Below are 23,259 nucleotides of genomic sequence, written 5' to 3'. Positions count from 1 at the left end.
AAAGAACATTGGGGGGCCCACACCCCCATCATGGGCCCCCGCCCCCTGCTCCTCCCTTTCCCCCCACGGCCCTGCCTCCTGGCCTGGCCAAAAGTCAAGCCATGGTAAGAGCTGCTCAGGGAATCTGGGCTGCTGTGAGGAGCCCTGGACCCTCTACCTGTCCTGGATGGCACGCCCTGGGGGGCAGGGAAATGGGCCAGGGGCTGCTCTCTCCTCACAGCTGCCCGGGCAGCTCTTACTATAGTCTAGGGTGACCATATGTCCTGTTTTGGCCAGGACAGTCCCCTTTTTAAGCCCTGCCCAGGATGTCCTGACTTTTTTGGCAAAATGGGACAAATGCCTCCCTTCCCCTTCTTGTAGCAACCGTCCTGGTGTCCTCCTTGTTTCTCTCTTCCCCTTTCTTCATCGCCCTCGCCAGCATTCCAGGCAAGCACGCTAAGGATGTGTCTATACTTTGAGCTCAGAGTGTGATTCCCAGCTTGAGGACATATACCTGTGCAGCCAAATTTAAGCTATGCTTAAGTACAGTTGTGGAAATTAGCTTGGAACAACCATTGGTCAGACAGCATGTGTGAACAAAATATGTTAAGTCTTCTAGCCTAGGTCAGTACCTGCAGTAAAGCATGTTCTTTAAGCCTTGTTATTCCATAGTTTGGCCCGTCACACTGAGAAGCCAAACTATTAGCATGTTTTAAACTAGTTCAGTAGAACAATTCCTAGCCCATAGTAACCAGGTCCAATGACCCAGCCTAGATCTTGAAGCCTCCAGAGATGGAGCCAATCATATGTGTCTATGGTTTCTGATGGGTATGTACTTGGGGTGGCTAGCCCCTCCCTCTGCAGCTACACTCTGTTGTTAGCATACTAGCTTGATCCCGACTAGTGCAGCTTTATCTCCTTAAGCTGAAGAATCACCTACCCCCAGCTCAAAGTGTAGACATACCCCAAAGTGAGCTTGGCTTGTCATTGCTTTGTAAGCCAGTGAGTGGGGTCAGGTAGAGAGTATTGTACAAACACTACTTTCTTATGTATGTTTAAAGAGGTTATCAGGCTCCTGGCTGGAGGAGAGTGATACTCTTTGCCTTGTGAATGGATTTTGTCTGTTGTGTTAGGACTTGGCCCGAAGCATTAGGGCCCTTGCAGCTCCCTGTGAAGTAGCTCTTGAGCACCAATGTCTTGCACTAAACTTTATGGACATACAGAACTAGGATGGATTTGGATTGCATAACACCGATATCCCTGCCATCTACATCTTCAGTATTTTCACCTTGGAAAAGCAAGAGAATACTGAAAACAAGCCTGAAAATTGCAGGAGAGACGAAGGCCATGACTACGCTATGGGCATTACACCAGCACAGCTACAGCCCCCATAGCGTAGCTGTTTCCTACAGAGACAAAGGGTTTTCCATCACTGTAGGCAATCCACCTCCCTGAGCAGCAGTAGCTAGGATGATGGATGCATTTTCCCATCTACCTAGCCGCGTCTACACCATAGGTCTACGTCATACTTGAAGGAAGTTCTAAAAGGAGCTGCTGTTCTTTCTTCACTGGATAGATAGTGGCTGTGAACTCTTCCAGCCCAACACCAGCATCTGCAGGGCCCTGGGAGACGAGAGCGATGGAAGATCCTGGAGCAACTGGCGACTCTAGTGCTGAAAACCTCTATATTCAAGGTAAACAAAAATTAACCTTAACCTGAAAGAATAATCCCTTATGTTGTGAGAGTAGGAGTACTGTCTCCTTGTTCATTCGGTCCTTGCTCCACCAACAGATATGAGCACTGTCTCCTCCTGTGCTTAACATCAACATTGTTCCACCAACAAACTGTTGTTCACCTGGAGAAATCAATTTCCTCTCCTTGGATGAGGAATGGTGATGGTTTCATTGAATCCTAACCCAAATGAGAACCTCCATAAGGGAAAGAAATATCTGTTACTTCCTTGTACAGTAAATCCTCACTTAATGTTGTAGTTATGTTCCTGAAAAATGCGACTAAGTGAAACGATGTTAAGCAAATCCAATTTCCCCATAAGAATTAATGTAAATGAGGGGGTTAGGTTCCAGGGACATCTCTCTCTCTCTCACAAACACACAGTTTTAAACAAACAATTTAACACTGGTACACAGTGCTTATGATTGTGAAGCTTGGTTGAGGTGTCAGAGGGTGGGATATTTCCCTTACTGCTAAATGATGAACTAGCAATTGGCTGAGCCTTCAAGGGTTAACTCTCTCACTCTGCAAGGCAGCAGGAATGGAGGGAGATATGGGCATTTCCCTTAAGTACACTGCCTTGTTAATTAGATCTGCTTGCTGAGACCGCAGCTGCTGCAAGCTCCCTCAGTCCTGAGACCTGCTCTATGGAAGATGGGGTAAGCAGGGTGCAGGGGGAGGGGGACACCCTGACATTAGCCCCCCTCTTCCTTCCCTCCCCCCCAGCACAGCAAGCAGGAGTCTTGGGGAGCAGATCCAAGGCAGAGGGCAGGAGGAGCACATGGCAGTGGGGGGAAGGGACACAGATGAACTGCAGGCAGCTGCTGCACAGGGAACTTAGGGGAGCAGGGAGCCGATAGGGGGCTGCCCGTCCACCCTGGTTCCAAGCCCCCACCAGCTAGCTGTAACGGGCTGCTCTTCCTGCAAGCAGTAGACAAAGCAGGTGACTGCCAAACGGACGTTAGAAGGGAGCATTGCACAACTTTAAATGAGCATGTTCCCTAATTGATCAGCAATGTAACAACAAAAAACATTAACTGGGATGACTTTAAGTGAGGAGTTACTGTATTCTATTGGTTTAGGCTGCAAATGGTTTGGGACGAGACTTCACTCTACTCTCACAAATGAGCAAGGCATCTTATTGGTTGCTACATCCTTTTGCTGTATAAGTGACGGATTTCACTGCTTGTGTTTTATTGCATTGCCCAGGGATGGAGCTATTTGAGGAGGCGCTGCAGAAGTGGGAGCAGGCATTGACCGTAAGGCAGAGAAACAGCACTAGCACTCCAGTTTCTTGGGACAACACAAAACATGAAGAAACTATGTCTGAGGAGTTGCCTGAGGTACGTACCAACCTCTCCTCTACATTATCCACCTAGTGAACATTGTGAGGGCCAGATTGGATGGGAGAAGGGGAGGTCATCAGTAGGAGACTAAACATTGAAAAGCAAGTTTGGAGGAGAGTGGATTAGACAAGGGAGTATCTGCTATGGCTAGGACTCATCCTTAACCACTTGTAATTTCGTGATATAGCTTTGCTGGAATTAGAAAGGATGCTTCTCCAACATTTTTGGCTAAATCTTTTTCCTAGTGAGTTTTCCACCAATTGTAAACTCAGTGACTTATGCCAGAAGATTCTTTGTCAAACTTCAGAGTTAGTTATTGCTAGGAAAAGAACACAATAAGGTAGCCTCTGTGGCCTAGTGGCTATGACACTCCATTGGGACTCAAGAGACCTGGGTTCAAGTCCTGGCTCCACCACTGCTTTGCTGGGTATCTTTATGCAAATCACGTCCCTCTTTGTGCCTCGGTTTCCCCATCTGGAAAATAGGAATAATATTGCTCTTTGTAAAGCACTTTGAGATCCACAGATGAAAAGTGTTAACAAGGAGCTATGTATTATTAATTATTATTAAATACAGCAACAAACTAGGTTAAGAATAGTTTGTCTGGTCCAATGTTATTTCTCTTTTTAATGCCTTTAAAATGGAGGGTCTAGCTAGATTGGTTGCCAAGATTGTACTGAACTGTACTGAAATGGAAAAGCTAACTAGTTGCACACTTGTCTTACTAGAGGAAAACAAATTTGTGAGGCTGGACAACTCTCTCATCCATTAGAGAAAGGGAAAGTTCAGAGAAAATATGTGCCAAAATACTCACTTAGAAGAAGAGAGTTGCCGGCTTATCCAGTCACCTACAAAATGGACAGTCTAAGGCTGCAGCTGGCTGTCTCCCCCAGATTTAAAGGGTCAACTACCAGAGGAGGGAGCATGCTGGGAAAGGCTCTTATAAAAGGGTTGTCCCAAAGTAGAAAAGTTTAGTGGTGACTAAATAGCTGAAGTGATAGCACCTGCAGGTAATGAAAGAGGCCAAATTATGAACTTTGTCGAAATTAGGGATGTTGATGTGAGATACCCTGAGATTCTTATAAAACAGAACCTGATGTCTTCATTGTGTGGGATGTTTATCTTTTGTGTTCTATTATGTTTATGCAAGTCAAATCTGGATTCTTTTTGATATGTGCTGTGTGTGTTTGAAGTGTCCCCTTGTGTTTCTACAGCTAAATTGAGAGTTGCTTCATAATCAAAACAGATCTGGTAGTTTTATTTAACTCTTCTAGCTGAGGGCTTAGATCTCTATGAAAGTGAAGATCTAAGCAAAGTATAATGAAGGTAGACATTGTATAAGCTTTTCTTTCACCCACTCATTGATGTTACACAACTGTGCTAACAGCAGACTTCACTCCTGTCTAATAACATACTGAAGCTGATCTGCATTATTCTGGTGTCTGGCCTGAGAACAGAGCAAACTAATGCAGGCTTTATGGAATTAACAAACCTCTACTTGAGACTAGACTGAGATAACTGAATTCTTCCTTGTGACTGGTAGCCCATTATAACTGTTTCTACAGGTGATAGGCTAATGTACTATTTCCTCTTAAATGGATAAACAGCAGAAGGAAAAAGTTGTAGTTTGGAGTAGATTGCATACAAGCTGCCCTGGTTTTATTGCAAGTTTAACCTGAAGTGAATCTGTAATTAGTTCAGTTCATTAACTTAACTATAATTGGTAAATAATAACTGTTGATGCAAAATTTCACTTCAGTACTTTGCTAACAGCATCTCTAACAGTGATCAATTGTGCTATGTCAGCAGCACAATTGGCTATTGAGAGATAGTGTCTGCTTATGTTTAAGCAGGAGTCCCAGAAAAAGGAGTTTGCAGAGAAGCTTGAATCTCTCTTGCACCAGGCATATCACCTTCAGGAAGAATTTGGGTCAACGCTCCCTTCCGACAGCATGCTGCTAGACCTGGGTAAGGTGGGCCTGGGAGTCAGCTATAGGTGCAGCCATGAGAATATGCTACAGCCACACCAGGGAGTAAACCTGAGCTCCATTCAGCCTTAATAGGAGATGGGTATCAAGCCTTTCCATGAAATTCTAATGTTTTATTTGCCAAGGCCTCAACACATTCCTTCTGACAGGATAGGGGTGGCTGTTACAATAGAGTTTGAGTGTAATGGTGTTATAGGATGGACAGATAAGGAGATAAAACACCTTAACTTGTGTGCAACCTGTGAACAACAGCAGTGGAAACATGCAATGCATTGTAGTCTACCAGCTGCTTGTCCCAGGTTTCAAATTGTCTTTGCCTGCTAGACTGAGGAAACTAATGAATCTAGTTCTGAGACCATTTTTCTTTTCCTAGTAGTAGATAAGAGTGGGTGGGAGAAAGCCTTAAAGAAGAATACAGTTTTTCAGTGGAAAATAGTATTTTTATTTGGAAGCCACTGGCTTAGCTCCATATTATTTCTTAATAGACCTCATGTACCATGTGCCTCTCTCCTGAAGGCCAGCCAAATCTCTTTAGTTGAGAACGTCAAGGAAGTGACAGGAATTTCAAGATGGCCACAAAGGGGCACTGCTGCCACATAAAGATTTGCATATAGGGAAAAGTGTGCTGGGTGGGAGGAATGGAGTTTTAGAGATACAGTGCTAAACATAAACTTTTTTTCTGCCCCCTCCAGAGAGAACTCTCATGCTTCCCCTGACAGATGGGTCACTGAGACTTCGGACAGATGATGAAGACAGTTTGACTTCTGAGGACTCCTTCTTTTCTGCTGCAGAGGTGACTCAAACGCTATCCTTTGTAAATAAACCAATCGAACATTACTTAATTTGCTGCATTGGGAACTTGCCCATGCTGGTGATTCTGCCATGTTCCTAATGCTGGGGAGAGTATGAAGATGGCCATGTGTTTAATTAATCTAGCGGCATGTAGTAATAGCTAGACAAGTACTGTAAAAGCATCTGCAGCACCTGCTAATATGGCTTGTACTACAGCTGTAGTAGAAGAAGGAATTGGACCATGCTGGGGCTAAGGAAGTTGTGATCCAATCAGAATGGGAGTTCCAGTAATGTCTGAATGTCTTGGTGTGAAATGGCGCATACCAATGCCTTCTCAAACTGATGGACTCTAATCTCTTGTTTCTGAAGTCCAGGATTTGCACAGATATAACAAAAAATTTTCTTCTGACCTCTTCTGCTTTCTCTGCAGCTCATTGACTCCCTCCAGATTGGGAAAATACCTTTTCAACTTTCCAAGCCAGCAGCTGCATACGAAGAAGCTCTACAGTTGGTGAAAGAAGGGAGCGTTTCATGCAGAACACTAAGGTGAGGTGCTATAAGGAATCTTCAGTCCATATGACAAGACTCCTTTGGCTAGAGGTATGAACTCCTCAGGTTACTTAGTAGGGGCTTGGCACTGGGGTTAGAATACCATTTTGAGAGAGAAGTTTTTTAGCACCTTCTCTACTGGCTTGGAAATTCCAAGGGGGTTTTAACTAGCCCAAGACTTCAGATGCTGCTTGGGTTCGTTTAACTTGATTCAGGCTGGATACATCCTCATATTGTGAGAAACACTCTAAGATTACTAGTTTCCTGGGGCAGTGAGCTACAGCACCTTTCACCTCTGGGTTGTTGGCTCAAATCTAGCCATGGAATGTAATGATCAAAATGACTATCTGAAAGTGGCTCAGTGGTTTACATGAAAGGAGCTAGTGGTTTCAGTTAGTGCCCAGTGAGATTTTCAAAGGAGCCTAAGGGAATTAGGAGCCCAAATTAGGAACTTGGTCTCTGCCTCTTCAGACTTGTTTTGTTACTGGAGTTTGTAAGATCCTGCTTTCCTCTCTCAGGACAGAGCTTCTAGGCTGCTACCATGATCAGGATTTCCTGGCAAAGCTCCACTGTGTCAGGCAGGCCTTCCAGGTAGGAATTTTCTAGCTATCAGAACTCTGTTGCATCTGCACTTGAGAGGCTTCCTGACTGTTAGAATACATGTCACTTCTGGTATCTGTCCTCGTGAATGAAAAGGGTCTGTCAAGCCTGTCCTAGACACTGAAGTCCTTCAATTCTACAAAACAAGTAAATCACAGAAAGCAGCAGAGCAAACTTCCCTTATCCTACACCTTCCACAAAATGTGTTTCAACCCTTACTCTAGCAGTGAGATGATAAATCAGGCTCTGTGCCCATTCAAGATGTGGCTTTGTAGCCAAGACAGACACCAGGTTTACATATAACAGTTCTTATAATAAAGTTCTTGGCTATTTGGGAACTGTCTGGAGACTACCAGACTTGCTTCACCCAGGCTGCTTGACAGCTCTGATGGTAATTAGCCTGGAGTTGTACCACCTGTGACCTAGGAGTGAAAGGCTTTCTATCCTCAGCCATCTAGTCCCCAGAATAATATCTTTAGGCTGAAGGTGACTATGTACCTCCCAGATCCTTGCATCATCATAGTGCAAGAGCTCACATACTGTTTTTTTTCTTCTTGCCACTCCCAGACTTTTCCAGCATTCTATACCTATTTCCTACAGGAGGGAAGTCTTTTACTTCATCTTCACCCTGTGGCCTTTTGTTTTGCTTTTATGCACCTCACCTTTTTAAGCCTTAGGACTGTGATGATCCTCTTTCCAGCCAGGGAGGACTAGATACTTTTTCTTTAGGACATCTCCGAATAATCAGTTGTTGACATGAGGAGTTGCTGAGTAACTCGAAGAGATTAGATGCACTAGGAGCACAGACTTCACAGAGCTCATTGCCTTGGGCTGAATAGATTCCACTATTTAAATTCATGTCTGCTTTCAGGCCAAGGAAAACGTGAGATCCACGTTTGCTTGTTTCACTAGTGTAAGAACCCTCCTGTTGTCTCCTATCTCCACTGTCATGGAATAAGGACTTATGTTTACCTAATTAGTGAAAGATTCTTTGGTCTCTTTATAGGCCCTTCTGCAGGATGAGAGCAACCAGTTGTTTTTTGGAGAGGTTGGAAAGCAGATGGTGACAGGACTAATGACAAAGGCTGAGAAGGTAGGAGGGCATGTGAGTGGGAGATAACTCAGTTGCACCTTGTATGAGCAAAGGTGCACTTCATAGACACAATTACTCAATCCCAATTTTTAGCTAATCCGTGTGATTTTCCCCCTCCCCCTGTCCTTACTGTGATCACCCACTTGAAAGGGAAAAAACAGTTCCCATGTTTGCCTCTCTTCACTGGCTCTTCCTGGGAGAAGCTCTGTATGCAACCTCCTCTCCAAAGCCACCATCACTGATGATGTCGTTCATTAGTGGGAAGGTGTTTCAGGGGGCTCCCAGCTGACGCCCATTGGGAGGGAGAGGGAAGGGGAATCAGGCACTCTGTTCAGTGCATCTGTTCTGCAGAGGTCAATGAATGGGAATCTTTAACGTGGCTTTTATTCATTAAACCAACCTCTAGAGCAGTAAGACTATGCTGCCTTGCTAATGTATGAATGGTAGCTTCTTACTGGAATCAATTAGTCACCTATAAGGATGGCTGTGTAGGTACTTATATAGCTTTTGTCAAAGTATCCAAGTGCGTACAACGTACAACCTTCAAGTGGTGGTGGTCTTGTGGTCATCACACCTTCCAGAAATAAAATCCTTCTCTTTCCTCAAAGGATTGTTGGCCAAAAAATTAGGCGAGTACTTCCTTATGTGTAAATGGTTTTGACATATTCAGATCAACAGGCTAGAGAAATGCTTAATAGTAACCTGAAACTGTATACTGCTTCTAATTGTTCCCATTGTCTCATTTCTCTGTTCTCATGAAGAACCCCAAAGGTTTTCTGGCAAGCTATGAGGAGATGCTACATTACGCACTGAAGCAAGATACCTGGCCAACCACTCAGCGGGAGCTGGAAGGACGAGGGGTTTGTAGAGGAACTCTCTCTAGAAAGATAGAGCAGAAATGAGAGCCTGAAACAATATACTGGAAGGATCCAACAGTGAACAGGAATTCTAAATTAAATATTTTGGTCACTGGACCCCAAAGCTACTGCAGTTAACTTACAACTATTTTGCAATAGTTTATGGGACGGGAAACTCCAGCTCTTAACACCGGGAAGTTAAACTGTGGCAACTAAAAGTACCCAATATTCCAACTTTCTCTGCAAATGGCTTTGTAGTTAGGCCTGTAACACAGTGGTTAGGGAAAATACCTATCCAGGGCTGTAGCTGCCTTCAATGTAGCTTAATACAACAACAAAAATCTGACTCATGAATTCTTTCTGAACCTGTTTCTCCTGAGTGACAGAACTACAGTTGTAAAGCTTGTAGCTGTATTTGGTTTCAATTGGTTTTGAATCTGCTTATCCTTAACACAAGACTAGTAGGGAAACACTTGCTGGCTTAAACTTCAAACCATTGAACTGAAATCAGTGGAGTTGTGCCCACTTACACCACTGGTCAATTTGGCCCTTTTTGTAACTAAAGAATTCAGAATCCATTTCTCAGATGGTCCCTCTTTGGTCTGAGTTCCTTTCTATAAGCTCTTGTCTGTGACTCGTCTGTTCTCTGGCAGGTGGTGTGCATGAATTTCTTTGATATTGTGCTGGACTTCATTCTCATGGATGCTTTTGAGGACCTAGAGAACCCTCCCTCCTCTGTCCTAGCCGTCCTGCGCAACCGCTGGCTCTCAGACAGCTTCAAGGAGACGGTGTGTTAAATGGTGGTCCTTGTTCCAAATGACTATTTCATTATTATAAGGACAAAAAAAGAGAATCAGGCTTTCTGATTACATGGAAGTCTCTTAAAGGAACAATCCTATTTTTCTGTCCCTCTAGCTAACACATGAATTGGCCAGTCTCTTGATAGATCTGAGTAATTTATAGGGAATCTGTGTTGGCTCTAGCAGGTTCATTCCTTTATCAGTTATTCTCTGTAATAACATTATGTTAAAGAATAATGTGTGTAGACCGCACTCAGCCATCACCTTCCTAGCTGTTAAGGAAATTACACTTTCCTGTACTTTGCAACTGGGAGGGTGGTGGCTCAGCGTCTACTGCTTTTCAGGTCTTTCTCCATTGGAGACCCTATCAAAGTGAACCCTGAATATTAATGCATTTTCTTAGATCTAGCTGTCCTGCATACCTTAGACTGTCTAATCTGCAGGGAGCCCAAAAAAGCATATCTGTTTAGAAACCATGGCATTCTTACTGAAGTTCCTATGATTCTGGTTTCCAATCTTGCTTATTTAAAAGCAAATCACAATATTCCATATTAACTGCCTACAATACTATACAGTAGCAATGACCACAGACATCACAAGTTAATAGTGTTTTCCCTTTTACATGGGCTGTTTCATTGCTGGTGAAGTGATGGACTAAAATTCTGTTTATGATCTGCATTCTGGAGTAGCTGGGGGCCTCCTTCACTGGATGGTATTAGGGGTATTCATAAGCACTGTGTCTGGTCTGGTATGGATTTAAAGTGACCAAACATGCTTTCAGTTTACATAAATTTAACTGTGGAATTTAGCAGGGCCCCTATCTGCCACCCAGTAAAGGGCTGCAGAATGGTGGGAACAAGTAATGCTCCAGGCCATAGTGATGGCAATATATTGGTAAGTTGCATCCTGTTCTCTGGAAAGGCTCACACCATTAAATGATGTTGGGTTTTTTAATTGCAGGCCCTAGCAACTGCCTGCTGGTCAGTTCTGAAAGCAAAGAGGAGGCTTCTAATGGTAAGTAAAACATAAAAATAAGGTGTTGTGGGTGAATGTGTGAGAGAGATGGCGGGGGGGAGATACTGAGCGGGGAAGGAAGGAACACAAGGCACCTGGTTGTCACCAAGATGTGATCTGGACCCTGGTGAAGCATGAATCTAGATGAAATTTTTACAAGAACAGACTAAATTGTCCTATTACCCATATCTGAAACAGCAGGAGCCCACTGACACCTTTGCCGAAGGGACCTCCCAGATACCAAGGCACTCTTACTGAAGTTCCTATGATTTTAGTTTCCAGTCTTGCTTATTTAAAAGCAAATCTCAATATTCCATATTCACTGCCTACAATACTACAGTAATGGCCACAGACTCCAAGTTAATAGTGGTTTCCCTTTTATGTGGGCTGTTTCTTTTTTGGTGAAGTGATGGACTAAGGCCACTTACCTGCAATCCTGCTGGCAGCATTGCTAGCTGGTTGGCTGATTAGATTTTGCCCACTGTATTTCCCCTTTTCACTAACTCTGTGCTGCTTTCCAAACGTGCCCTGTCATCACAGATGAGCCTAGGAGACTGAGAGTCAGGATCTCATGAGTTCTAATCTAATCCAGTTCTGTCATTCACTCCCTGGTCTCTGTGAAGTATTTTAAATACAATGCCATAATCAGTCAGTAAATGAGGATAATGCCTGCCTCACAGGGGTGATGCAAGGCTTAACTAACATTTGTAAAATGCCTTGAAGGTGTACTGCTCTAGGTAACTATTAAGTACTGGTGCTATCATGTGGAAGCATCTCCAGGTCCCTGTTGTAGACTAAAAATCATTCAGACCACGGGGGACTTAAATTACTTCATCCAATTTCGTGTGTTAAATGGAAAATTAGAGATCTTGAGCGATTTCAGGACCATGAAGGTTGCCTGATAGCTGGCCTCAGTTGTCTTGTACTTCTTTCTCCATTGAAGGGCAGTTTAAAAACAGCAAGATATAGAAGTCCTGTAAGATCTGAAAGTATCTGAATGATGGGTGTCTAACTTTGCAAGAGGGGTGGCTAAATAAGTCTCTTTTGTAGCTTCTCTTCCCAACTTCAGCCTCTTAAATGCAGCCTTTTCTGGGGTGGACTGTGGCAGCTGTTTTAACAGTACGTGGTAACACAGCGCTGCCTTGTCATGCTCCGGACAGATGGATTTCAATTATCAGATGAGGATGCCTAATGTAAAGTGGATTAGCTTGTAAATTCTCTCTAGGAGCAAAGATGAGATCTGGATTTCTTTCCCATGACAGGTACCAGATGGCTTTATCTCTCATTTCTACTCCGTATCGGAGCACGTCAGTCCTGTTCTAGCCTTTGGTTTTCTGGGGCCCAAACAGCAGCTGTCTGAGGTCTGTGGTTTCTTCAAGGTAAGCTGGCCTTCTGTACCTACCTTCTTTATATATTTGTTCCATCTTCTGGCTCTAATCCATGACCATGTATTCATTGAAGGGCCTCTATTGGAGTAATACTAAAGAACTTGGCTTAGTACGATCTGGTTTAAGTCTTTGCTTTTTTTTAAATCAGCAGCCTGCATGATAAGATTTATAAGAATTCTTATTAGAACTTGCTACTAACTATGCTACTCCTGTAAGAACATGCAAAATGAGACACTGGACAAAATCTGTAACTTCAGAATAGATTAAGGATACCCATGTATATATTCCTTTTTAATGTATTTCTTATCAACTCAGAGGTCAGCCAGAAGCTTATCATGTGGGACCCATATTTGATCTTAAATTCTAAATGTCTCTGTTCTTTCTAGATTCTTATTTGACTCTGCCTAACGTGGAACTTTTTTCTTAAATTTTAAGATTACAGCACATTTGCCATGAGGTAGTACCACAGAGTGCAGTCACATTCCTGACTCCAGGGACTCTGCTCTGTGCTCCCTCCCTTCCTCCCTCCCCCGTTTTCTTCAAGGGATGTCAGTCTTTGTCTCCTAAAACAAAATTTCCTACCTCACAGGAAACTGGCAGGGTTGCTTTAGCAAGAGAGTTGGTACAGTCTGAAATAGACCCTTTGTGTGTCTAATGGGGAAACTTGCAGAATCCTATATGGAATATACTCTCCTAGGGCCAGGCAACTGACATGTCTCTGCTTGACTTCGGGTATGGTGGGGGCACATTTCCTTACTATAAACATTCCCCCTCTTTTTGCAGCACCAGATAGTGCAATATTTGAAGGACATGTTTGACCTGGACAATGTGAGATACACAACAGTGCAATTGCTGGCAGAAGACATTCTGCAGCTGTCACGACGGCGCAGTGAGATCCTCCTGGGATATTTGGGTAGTGAGACGACCCCAGAGATGAATGGGACACTGTCCAGTGAAAATGGACCCCTGGAGGAGCTCAACTAATATTCAATTATGGGAGAAAATTCATTTTCTTAAGAGACCTTTTTCTAAGAGGTAGCTACACCACCTGTTGTGGTGATCAGTGGCAACAAAACTAATTCATCCCCTGGCATCACTGGATCTGCCAAGAATTACTACATTTTATAGCCAGTAGTGTTGGCTGGAATAGCTCCAGGACCACTCACAGGCTTATGATTTGAACTCCCTCTTGTCTATACCACCTCTTCTATTTTTTTTTTTTTAAATTTCTTTTAGTTGTGACATAAACTGCCTGGGCCCAAGATCCTACCCTCCTGCATTGCAAGGGACAGCAGACAAGCACCTTCCCTCCACTATGTGTTCTCTGGGAGCAGATCCCTGATACTTGCAGGGAGTGGGTGGGTAGGTAAAATGGTGACAGATTCTCGCCTTGGCTCTTACCTCCTCTTTGATTGAGAAGGTATTTTTAAAAGTGACTTCTCTGCCATGTCTCTGTGGACATTACTGCTGATTTTAACTTATACGTTTTATGGTATCCAATGCTACTTTCAGATATGATGGAGAGGAAGAGAAATAATTGTTTCCTGTGGGGAGGAAAAATGCTTCTGTAAAGCACTGAAGACTAAAGAATGGAAGTAAAATGCAGATTTTGTAATGACAGACGCTGGAAGGGAGTTTGTCCTTCATCCTATGTGTTGTTTCTTTTGTAAACTAAACCCTTTCACTGGGGTTCTTGTTGAGATACCATTGCAGCCTATAATAGGCAGACTGAGAATGGTGGTTGTAGGAAGGGATTGGACTTGTATCCTGATTATGCATGCATTAATACTTCCTCCAGTATACATCAGAGTGCCTTGCTGTATTTCAGAATTAGCCAATAATAGTTTCTCTCACTGGACAGGTATCACAGAGTATGAAATACACAGGTGGAGGAAGGATGTGTAAGATGGCGCTTACTGCTGTTACTTGTAAATGAGCAGAGTGGGAGTTTAAATATGAAATGCAGATGGTATTATATGGTGCAGTTATTTAAAGAGCTGGGATTCTGGGTGAAGCTGCTGGAGGGAAGCTCTTAAATCTCTAAAAGGCAACAGGGTCCTGTGGATTCTTAAATCTCTAGTTTCACCACATTAAACAATGTAGTGTTTTTTACAGTTCTCTATGGAATGTATATATACATTTGTTATAAAGACAGACATTCAGAAGTGCTCTCCTGCTGGAGTGAAATTGTTGACCATTAACTGTCAGAAGCCTTATGATTGAGGTTAAAATGTGGCTCCTGCTGGTGATGCAGGGGGTTGGACATTAGTATAGCAGCATTCAGGTAACTTGGATTTGAGATTCTCACAGTTCTTGCTGGGAAGGGTTGCAGATGATGCTCTCAATATGCTGCCACCTCCTACTATAAAGCCACAAGTGAAGTCTCAGGAGGCTACCACACATCTCTTGGTTTGCCTAGGTTTAGTTCAAGTCAAAGATAGTGGCCTCAAAGAGAGGACATATCCAAGAGTGGAAAACCAGACACCATAACAAGAGTATTGATGCAAATAGGGTTCAGCTTTTACAATGATCTGCTTTTCCAGTTCTGCTCCAGGGAAAGGTTGGCTCCTTTTAGTTCAGGAGCTTCAGGAGCCTTGTCTGGCTGTGTTTTGCAAATGATGAGAATACAAAGATCTTATAGAAGTTGGAGTGAGTGAACTGAGAAAGTTGTGAATTATTCCAGTCCTTTCTATTTCCTGGGCTATAGTCAGAGATTCTTCTGCAAAGACATCTGTGACACAGTTTCTAATAGTAAAAGCAGACAGAAAATAAGCAGAAGAGAGTATGAGAGAGGATATGAAATGAGGAGATATGGTGTTCCCAGACCCTTGCAAAAAGCCAAGTGTAATACTCATGTAGCATTATGATCATGATACTCCACAAGTGCAAGAAAGAAAAACGGTGTGCCTCAAAGACCTGACAAACATAATATACAAAGACAATTGTTTAGGAATGAGAAAGTGAGAAGCAACAAATTTTAGTGAGGCCTGGTCTGCATCTAAAAATTAGACTGACCTAGCTACATCTCTCAGGCTGTGAAAAATGTTATGCCCAGTGCAACATAGTGAGGTCAAGCTAACCCACACTATAGATGGTAGATAGGTCAACAGAAGAATTCTAGCTGCATCTCTCAGAGGTGCACAAACTGCATCAACACAAAAACCTCTTTTTTTTTCAATGTAGGAAGACATCTACAATACAGCAGCACAGCTGTGGACATTGGTGAAGGCATACCTTAGGCTTAATGAAACAAGGGCTTTTGATTTGAGAGATGGCAATTGACCCCAGGAAAGCTCTTCCAAGCATGCTGGTAGGAACCAGTCAACAGTTAGAAAAGAAACAGAGGATGCTGGCAGCCTTTCATACCCATACTGATCAGAATTAAAATGTAGGTTGAATTCCGAAAGCAAGTTACTTTGACCAAAAAAAATTTGTTACACCATTTTGTGCCCTTGCATGGCTATTTTGGATGAAAGATGAACTCCAGCAGCTTTGTAGTAGTTGAAAAGATGCTAATGAATGTGAAGACAAATAGAATAAGGAAGAATAATTGAAATTCTAAAGAATTGATGCTATTCACTTTAGGTTTTTAGAGTTTTTGTTGTCTGTGTATTTGCTGCTTTGAGTGTCTTTACCTGAATGAAGATGAGTGGATCAGAAGCAACCCATCTGGCACATGGGTAAGAATATTAGCTCTGACTTTCAAATCCTCATGGGAGAGACTAAAATTGGTGGTGGGTGGGGGGAGGGGGGTTTTATAAAGCACCACCCTATACTTGTACAGTCCTCCTTAAGCTAGGAAAAGTTAATTCCTAATCAGTCAACAGAAGGTGGGGGGTAGGAAATGATCCCTTTACTCCCCTACTCATAATCAGATGCGCTGTCCTTTGGATGAAGGCAAAGAATTCCTCTTCAAGGGTGATTGTGGCTGGTAATGCAACTTGATGTAATAGTATTTATTTTTGTTTCTCTTCTCTTCTCTCTTTCCCCCCCTCCATCTCTTTCCCCCCCCCCCCTCCCCCCAAATACTGACCTGTTCCATGCACACAACAAAGTCTGGGCCTACTGATATGATCTGCCTCTTTCTCTAATAGGGGAGGTAGATCTTTAAAAAACAAAACAAAACAAAAAAACAAACCCCATTCCATCCCCCCACCAAAAAGCCCCCCAGAACAAAACAAACCTGATGCAACCTATGAGGGGATTATAGCCTCAAGAATATTATTCAAAATAGTTAAATCCAAAGGAGATATTCTTCCAGGAGTAACCAGCACTGATCTACAGTCGGTGGATAAAAATGGTATGCTGCTTTGGATATAAACCTCTGAAGGGATTCAGGGCTGCCCTTATTGACCTCAATGCAGTGCTGATTTGGGCCCAAAAGAAAGATAATGTGATTTGTATCACTTCTCAAGTTGCAAGACCTTATCAGGACCTGTCTGTTTTTATATTTTAAATATTTTTTGGAGTGGCACAGGGCTCTATTTGTAAATGCACAACTGAGCTAGTTGCCATAGAATCTACTTTGCACTAGTACATTCTGTGATTGTACATTTTGTGATTGTGAAATTTCACCATATGCTGTGTGTGTGAAAGTCCAACAGATGAAGCACCCACCTTACTACATGCCTGTATGGAGAGTTTCTAAGGGATTCAGTTTTGTGAAGGGGAGGCGGGCGTGAGGATTATGAATAAACAACCTTCTACCCTCCAGCTCAGTGAGAGATCTAACAGAAAATATTTCCTAGCACTTTGTATTTAGAGCAAAAGATACTTTAGTATTAATAGCAAGTGAAACATATTTGGTTAGACTCTAGAGCAGGGGTGGGCAAACTATGGCCGGGGGCCCGCATCCAGCCCTTCAGATGTTTTAATCCGGCCCTCGAGCTCCTGCCAGGGAGCGGGGACGGAGGCTTTCTCTACGGGGCTCCAGTCCGCATGGTGCCCCCGCCTCAAGAGCCGCCCCCACAGCTCCTATTGGCCAGCAAACAAGGCCACTGGAGCTGCAGGGGCAGCGCCTGCGGACAGGGCAGCGTGCAGATCCGCCTGGCCTCCGCGTAGGAGCCAGAGGGGGGACATGCTGCTGCTGCTTCTGGGAGCTGCTTGAAGTAAGCACCCCCTGGAGCCTGCACCCCTGACCTCCTCCAGCGCCCCAGCCCTGATCCCCCCCTCCTGCCCTCTGAACCCCTCGGTCCTACCTTCCTGCTCCCCAGAGCCCGCACCTCCAGCAGGAGCCCTCCCGCACCCCAATCTCCAATTTCATGAGCATTCATGGCCCACCATACAATTTCCATACCCAGATGTGGCCCTCGGGCCAAAAAGTTTGCCCACCCCGCTCTAGAGATAGGTGGTGTTAGCATTTTTTATAACAAGCCCTTATTTTCAAGGGGTTATAACATCTCTTAAATACATCAATCTGGGCTAAAATGTACCAGGTTTTAGCCTTGAGGGAATTTTTTTAAAAACATGACTTGGGCATTATAAAAATAAAAACCTGATGCTTAAACTCAGCACTCCAAACATGCATGATTATATTTCCTTCTTAAACTGAACTTTGACCTCAGTTAATCTGAAGCGGGAGTTGTTGTGATGAGCTTCACTAAGTGGCTAATGTGCCCATGCACTACTTTAATAAATTTAGAGAATAGACTAGAGCAGTGATTCTCAAACTGTGGGTCACAACCCCATTTTAATGGGATCACTAGGGCTGGTGTTAGATTTGCTGGGGCTTGGGGCCAAAGCCCAAGCCCCACTGTGCTGGGTGGCAGGGCTCGGGCTTCAGCTCTGGGCGGTAGGGCTCAGGCTGCGGTCCCCCCTCCTGAGGTCAAGTAGTAATTTTTGTGATCAGAAGGGGGTCGCGATGCAATGAAGTTTGAGACCTCCTGGACTAAAGTATGTCTACACGGCAATTAAACACCCACAGCTGGCCCATGTCAGCTGACTCGGGCTCAGGCTCTGGGGCTGGAAAAGTCTCAGAGCCTGGGCTGGAGGCTAAGCCCGAATGTCTACAACCCAATTAAATAGCCCCATAGCCTGAGTGCTGCAAGCGAGAGTCAGCAGACAATGGCCAGCCATTGGTGTTTAAATGCAGTACAGACATGCTCTAAACAGGTCTGTTAGGCAAATACTTTTTTTTTAAATCACAAATGTATGAAATTAAAGAAGAGAAAAACCTGCTTCAAAATATCAGAGTTCAGAATGGCTTTGAAGATGAGCATGACCCACACATTCATGACAAAGGAGAGAGGATGTGAAATTCTGCTTTCCCTTAACCCTTTTCAGTGGGACATTCCTCTGCCACACCTGACACTAAAGAATGTAACCTTGTGCCTGTGGCTCCTCCCCCCCCCCTTTATTTCCTGATGTGTAAAGATTCATCTGTCCTTGCTCTCCCTTCCCCTCCTTCCCCCAGCTACAACTTTTATATCTGTTTTGGATGTGGCATTAAATGCAAGTCAAATAAATCTTTCCTTCATTATATAAGGTTTTGGTTTCTAATTCCACTAGTGGGTCCTGAATTATGATAAAAGCTCTTGTAACTTCTAATTTAGGTGCCAACCTGTTTATTATTCTGACCAGTTTTTTGAGAGAATCCACTTATAATATGCAGGCAAACAGTGGCTTATTTCTAGAATCAGTGTGTTAAGAACTGATAGCAAGTAAATTCTTAAGGCTTGTCAACAGGGGAAAATGTACCAGTGTTATTATACCACTCTAGTTATACTGGTATAGAAATGCCGAACTTCCATATATAGACAAGCACTTAGATTTGATTTCTTGACCATCCTATGATCCACTTTATGTACTTTTTGCAATGGCTGATAATCCATATGCTTCATCTGCCAGGATTTTCCCATTCAAAGGTGACCTCATCTAAAGGAGAATTGTAATATTGTGCTAAAGAAAGAAACTGAACAATTAACCTCATGGTCTGTGTGAATTCTTATACTGCACACATTAAAAGGTATCTGAGAACTAGGTCTGAAAGACAAAAGTAAAGATTCGTAGAATGCTTTTGAAAGACTAAAAATGTCTATCCGCTGAGACCTGTAGAAAAGTGTAGGTTCCTTTCATTAAGCAACTACAGCACATTAAAACTTTCATTTTCAAGCCATGAAGCGACTATATTGGACCAGAAGAGCCGTGTGCTTCTACAGCTTTTGGTAGGATATCGCATTTGTAGAAAGAAATAGTTTCTTTAAACAGATCACATTTGATGTGTGGAATTCACTGTCACATGCTAACAGTGAGGTGAAAAGTTTAGATATATTCAAAGAATTAAACATTCATATGGATAAGAAAATTGATAGTTAAATAAGACAGGATAACCACCATGCTTCAGTACATAACCTCTGCTAGTGTTTGGCTTAAGAAGAAACTTTATCTATGGATAGGTTAATTGTCTGGGGGCAGGGAGGACTGAACCTCCCTCTGAAATAGCTGGTTCTGCAAGACACCAGATAGAATAAGCCACTGAACTGCTTCAGTGTAGCAATTCTTCCTAAAAAAAAAAAATATATATATATATATATATATATGGCTGCACGGCTAAAGCTTTGGAAGGGGAAAAGAGTAGTGGATTTAAGAATATAAGGGGAGAGGCCTGAAAACTGCAATGTTGTTATTTTCACAAGAGATGGTGGAGAGGCTCCTGTTCTGTGTTTTTTGGTTTGAGCTATGGATAGGGTGACCAGATGTCCTGGTTTTAAAGGGACAGTCCCATATTTAAGCCCTCCGCGGGTGTCCCGACTTTTTCTCAAAAACGGGCAAATTGTCCCATATTTTCTGTTCCCCCCACCCCACCCCCATTAGTACTGACTGGTCCTGCTGCTGCCAGATCCCAGCTTGCCAGTCTCCCACCCACCAGTGGTGAGTGGGGGAGTCCAGTGGCTGACGATGGGGGTGGGTGTGCAAGGCTGGTGGTGGGGCGAAGATGCAGTGTGTGGGATCAGCTGCTCCCCCTGCTGGTCCATCAGCACAGTCCCTGCTGTGTGCCGGCTCTCGGCCAGCAGGGCTCCGCCTCCCCGTCCTGTTTCCAGCCGGCGCTGGCTGCTGGTGAGTGCAGGCAGATGGCGGTCAGTTATGTGTCACTGCTGCTGCCCACCCATCGGCCCTTTACATGCTCCCCCTCTGGCTGTCCTCTCCTTGCTTTGCCCCTTCACCACTCCAGCTCCTCCATATCCCCCCCAGCAGGGCGTGTCCCACTCCCAGTGCTGTGCGAAGAACCAGCTCTTGGTCAGAGCTCTCAGTTCACCAACAGCCTGGCCGGCAGGCTTCATTCCCCCACTGCCTCTGGCTGGGCCAGCGCCCCGGAAAAGCCCAACACCCTCCGGCCCAGGATGCTGGCCAGGAGGAGCCAAGCCCTGCATGTGCCGGAGCCCCACACAGCGCTGGCATGGGGAAGCCTCTCCGCCCCACAGCTAAGCTCTGGAGTGGGGGGGGAAGTGATTTCCAGCCTGCTCGCCCCCCAAACCTGCAAGCTCCATAGCAGCCCCCCAGGCAGGAGCTTAGCACCCTCTTCCCACACACACCAGATCATGTCCCCAGGGAGTGCAGGGCTGTTCTGTCCCCTAAGCACCCTCCCCTGCTGAGCCACCTCTCTGGCCCGGTTTGCTAAAGCCTCAGGTTCCCTGGGCTCTGGTGCACAATGCATCTTTAGGGCTTAACCTCTTCCTGCCCGTGCAGTAGTTGGGGGTGGGGGGGCAGACAGGAGGCAGCTGGGTTATGTCGGTGGTCAGCAGGGTGGTCAGCAGTAATCTGGAGGTTGTTAGCTGCCTTTCGAGGCTGTGCAGGGAGGAAGGGACAAGCTGCTTCCAGCTGGCGGGGGGGGAGGGAAAGAAGGGGGGAGAGATGAGCTCTGCAAAGACATGGGCCAGGTCATCCCTCCTGGCCCCGCTCCTCCTCTGCAGCCGGAAGCAGTCCCATCCCTACCGCACAGTGACAAAAGGCTGCTGCTGGCCACATTCTGAGGTGAACCCTGATGAAAAAGGGGGGGGTGCATGTGACCCCATGTGCCCTCCCACTTGTTGCCATGGGAAGATGTGGCACCAGGAGAGATGGGTCCATCCTGGGGGCCAAGCCAGGCATGGAGAGCGCCAGGCAGGAAGGGTCAGGTTGGTCGTCAGTCACACACCCCTGTCCGAGAAAGGTGTATTGGGAGTGTGTGTGTCACCTCTCCCCTTGTGAGCCCTAAAGCCTTAAAGATAAGAAGGTAAATAAAAAGAATCCAACTACGCAGTATTTCTTTTTAACGGGCTCAGTCACCTTGATGTTAATTTGAACATTTGCACTGCATAATTCTGATGATTGCCCTTGAACTTGCTTGAATACAAGTAATTTTACCAAGTGTCCCATATTCAGCATAGGGAAATATGGTCACCCTAGCTATGGGTCAGTTCACACTTATGTGCTAGAACTTATTGCCAAGATACTTTTTCAGCCTGCATTTTAGGTGAATCTACCAAATGAAACATAGTTGAGCCTGAAAAAGTGATTTAAAAACCTTTCACAGATAGCCTTGTGCACTCTCCCTTTTAATAGATAGGCTGCCTCCATGAGCACTACACAGATCCCTTCAAACCAAACTTTAAACAGAGGTTGATTAATGTAATAATGGCCAGAGCTTGCAAATTGAAGAAGAGTGCATGTTTTAGAGGTTAGAGCAGAGAACTATAGGTTATGACTCATCTTGGGTTCTAGTCCTAGCTTCTTATAGATAGGGACAAGTCCCTAAAGTGCTGTGCTAGTCTTCCCAACCATACACTGCGAATAATGCTTAGCTGAATTATGATGAAGGCCCTCTTACAGGGATACTGAGGGTTACTTGATACTTCTAAAACATTAATATTTTCTTGTTGAATATTGGATTACTGCAGGGGTCGGCAACCTCTGGCATGCGGCTCGCCAGGGTAAGCACCCTGGCGGGTCGGGCCAGTTTATTTACCTGCTGACGCGGCAGGTTCAGCCGATCGCGGCCCCCACTGGCTGCAGTTCGCCGTCCCAGGCCAATGGGGCGTCGGGAAGCTGCAGCCAGCACATCCCTCACCCGCGCCGTTTCCCACCGCTCCTATTGGCCTGGGACAGCGAACCGAGGCCAGTGGGGGCCGCGATCGGCCGAACCTGCCGCGTCAGCAGGTAAATAAACTGGCAAACTGAAATACAGAAGAGAAAGAGATCCCCATGTTTATTTTCACTTAGTGACCAAATATACACTTTGAAGACCAAAGGCAAAAACCATAGTGCCTTAACCCCCAGCGCTACCTAGCCCCCATTCTATTTCCAACAAAAGTTTTATACCACTCAAACTTCCGAGAAGGCAGCAGCACTGTGTTCTCTGGTAAAGTGCAATACTAAATCCCTTACTACTCACATTTCCTTTTTTAGTGCCACTCAGGAAACTATCATCATTACCTGCAAAGCTATAAAGTAGATGTGGATGTAATTATAGTCCACTGTGTCTGATCATAAAGAGGAATTCCGTATTCTCCATGTTGCCAAATACTGATAAAAAGGGTAGTTTCAGTACATGTAGGAATTTGTCAATCAACCATCTTTCTGCAGAAAAATAAATAATAGATAAATTAAAATCACCCCGCAGTCTGAGTGGCATATTTCAACTCTAACTACTTGTTCCCAATGACACATACCTCCCACACTTCTAGTCTGCCCTACTTGCTGCTAGCAGACTCTTGTTTCAAAGGGTGGTTCCTTGGCATGGTATTAATTCAGGAGTTTCCATAGCAGTTTTGTGTGTGTGACTGTACTCCTAGATCAGAATGAAGCTATGCAGCACAACACCATGGCTGCTCTCATATTCACTCCCCAGGTTTCCAAGCGGCGCTATCTTCATCATTCTTCCCCACAAGTAAGGGCTGGTTGTGACCCTGCACTTATGGGTAGCCTCCACCACTTGCAAGCCATGAGTTGTAGAAGCTACCACAGCTTCCCCCTAAAGCAACTCATTTTCTTCTCTACTCGTCTCCGACACTGTATTTTGGGCCGTGGAGGAAGGGGTAACGTATGTCCCAATTCTCCAACCTCTTTTCTGACCGTGAAAACAGATGCTCATTCCCCAGTTAACCCAGCTTCCTTTTCTGGGCCTGGAGAGGGAAGGTAACGTTT

General features: G+C 44.5%; 1 protein-coding gene across 4 annotated transcripts in view; it reads left to right on the top strand.

Moving 5' to 3' along the window:
• Positions 1 to 18,621, top strand: part of MIGA2 (mitoguardin 2) — a 31,613-nt gene extending 12,992 nt beyond the window's left edge. For 3 of the 4 annotated variants that reach the window (XM_054007433.1, XM_054007430.1, XM_054007431.1), the window contains exons 5-16: positions 1,556 to 1,673; positions 2,921 to 3,054; positions 4,908 to 5,025; positions 5,738 to 5,838; positions 6,268 to 6,383; positions 6,905 to 6,977; positions 7,993 to 8,079; positions 8,841 to 8,939; positions 9,590 to 9,724; positions 10,697 to 10,750; positions 12,013 to 12,129; positions 12,922 to 18,621. In XM_054007433.1, the coding sequence (XP_053863408.1) occupies positions 1,556 to 1,673; positions 2,921 to 3,054; positions 4,908 to 5,025; positions 5,738 to 5,838; positions 6,268 to 6,383; positions 6,905 to 6,977; positions 7,993 to 8,079; positions 8,841 to 8,939; positions 9,590 to 9,724; positions 10,697 to 10,750; positions 12,013 to 12,129; positions 12,922 to 13,122 (1,353 nt within the window). In that variant the 3' untranslated portion in view covers positions 13,123 to 18,621. The remainder of the gene's footprint in view (positions 1 to 1,555; positions 1,674 to 2,920; positions 3,055 to 4,907; positions 5,026 to 5,737; positions 5,839 to 6,267; positions 6,384 to 6,904; positions 6,978 to 7,992; positions 8,080 to 8,840; positions 8,940 to 9,589; positions 9,725 to 10,696; positions 10,751 to 12,012; positions 12,130 to 12,921) is intronic. The other variant, XM_054007432.1, reaches the window with a different exon arrangement.
• The last annotated feature ends 4,638 nt before the right edge of the window (positions 18,622 to 23,259 follow it).

Source organism: Malaclemys terrapin, chromosome 17 (assembly GCF_027887155.1).
Source record: "Malaclemys terrapin pileata isolate rMalTer1 chromosome 17, rMalTer1.hap1, whole genome shotgun sequence".
NCBI lineage: Eukaryota > Metazoa > Chordata > Testudines > Emydidae > Malaclemys > Malaclemys terrapin.
The sequence above is the reverse complement of the archived record's forward strand: the minus strand, read 5'-3'. Positions and strand labels throughout refer to the sequence as shown.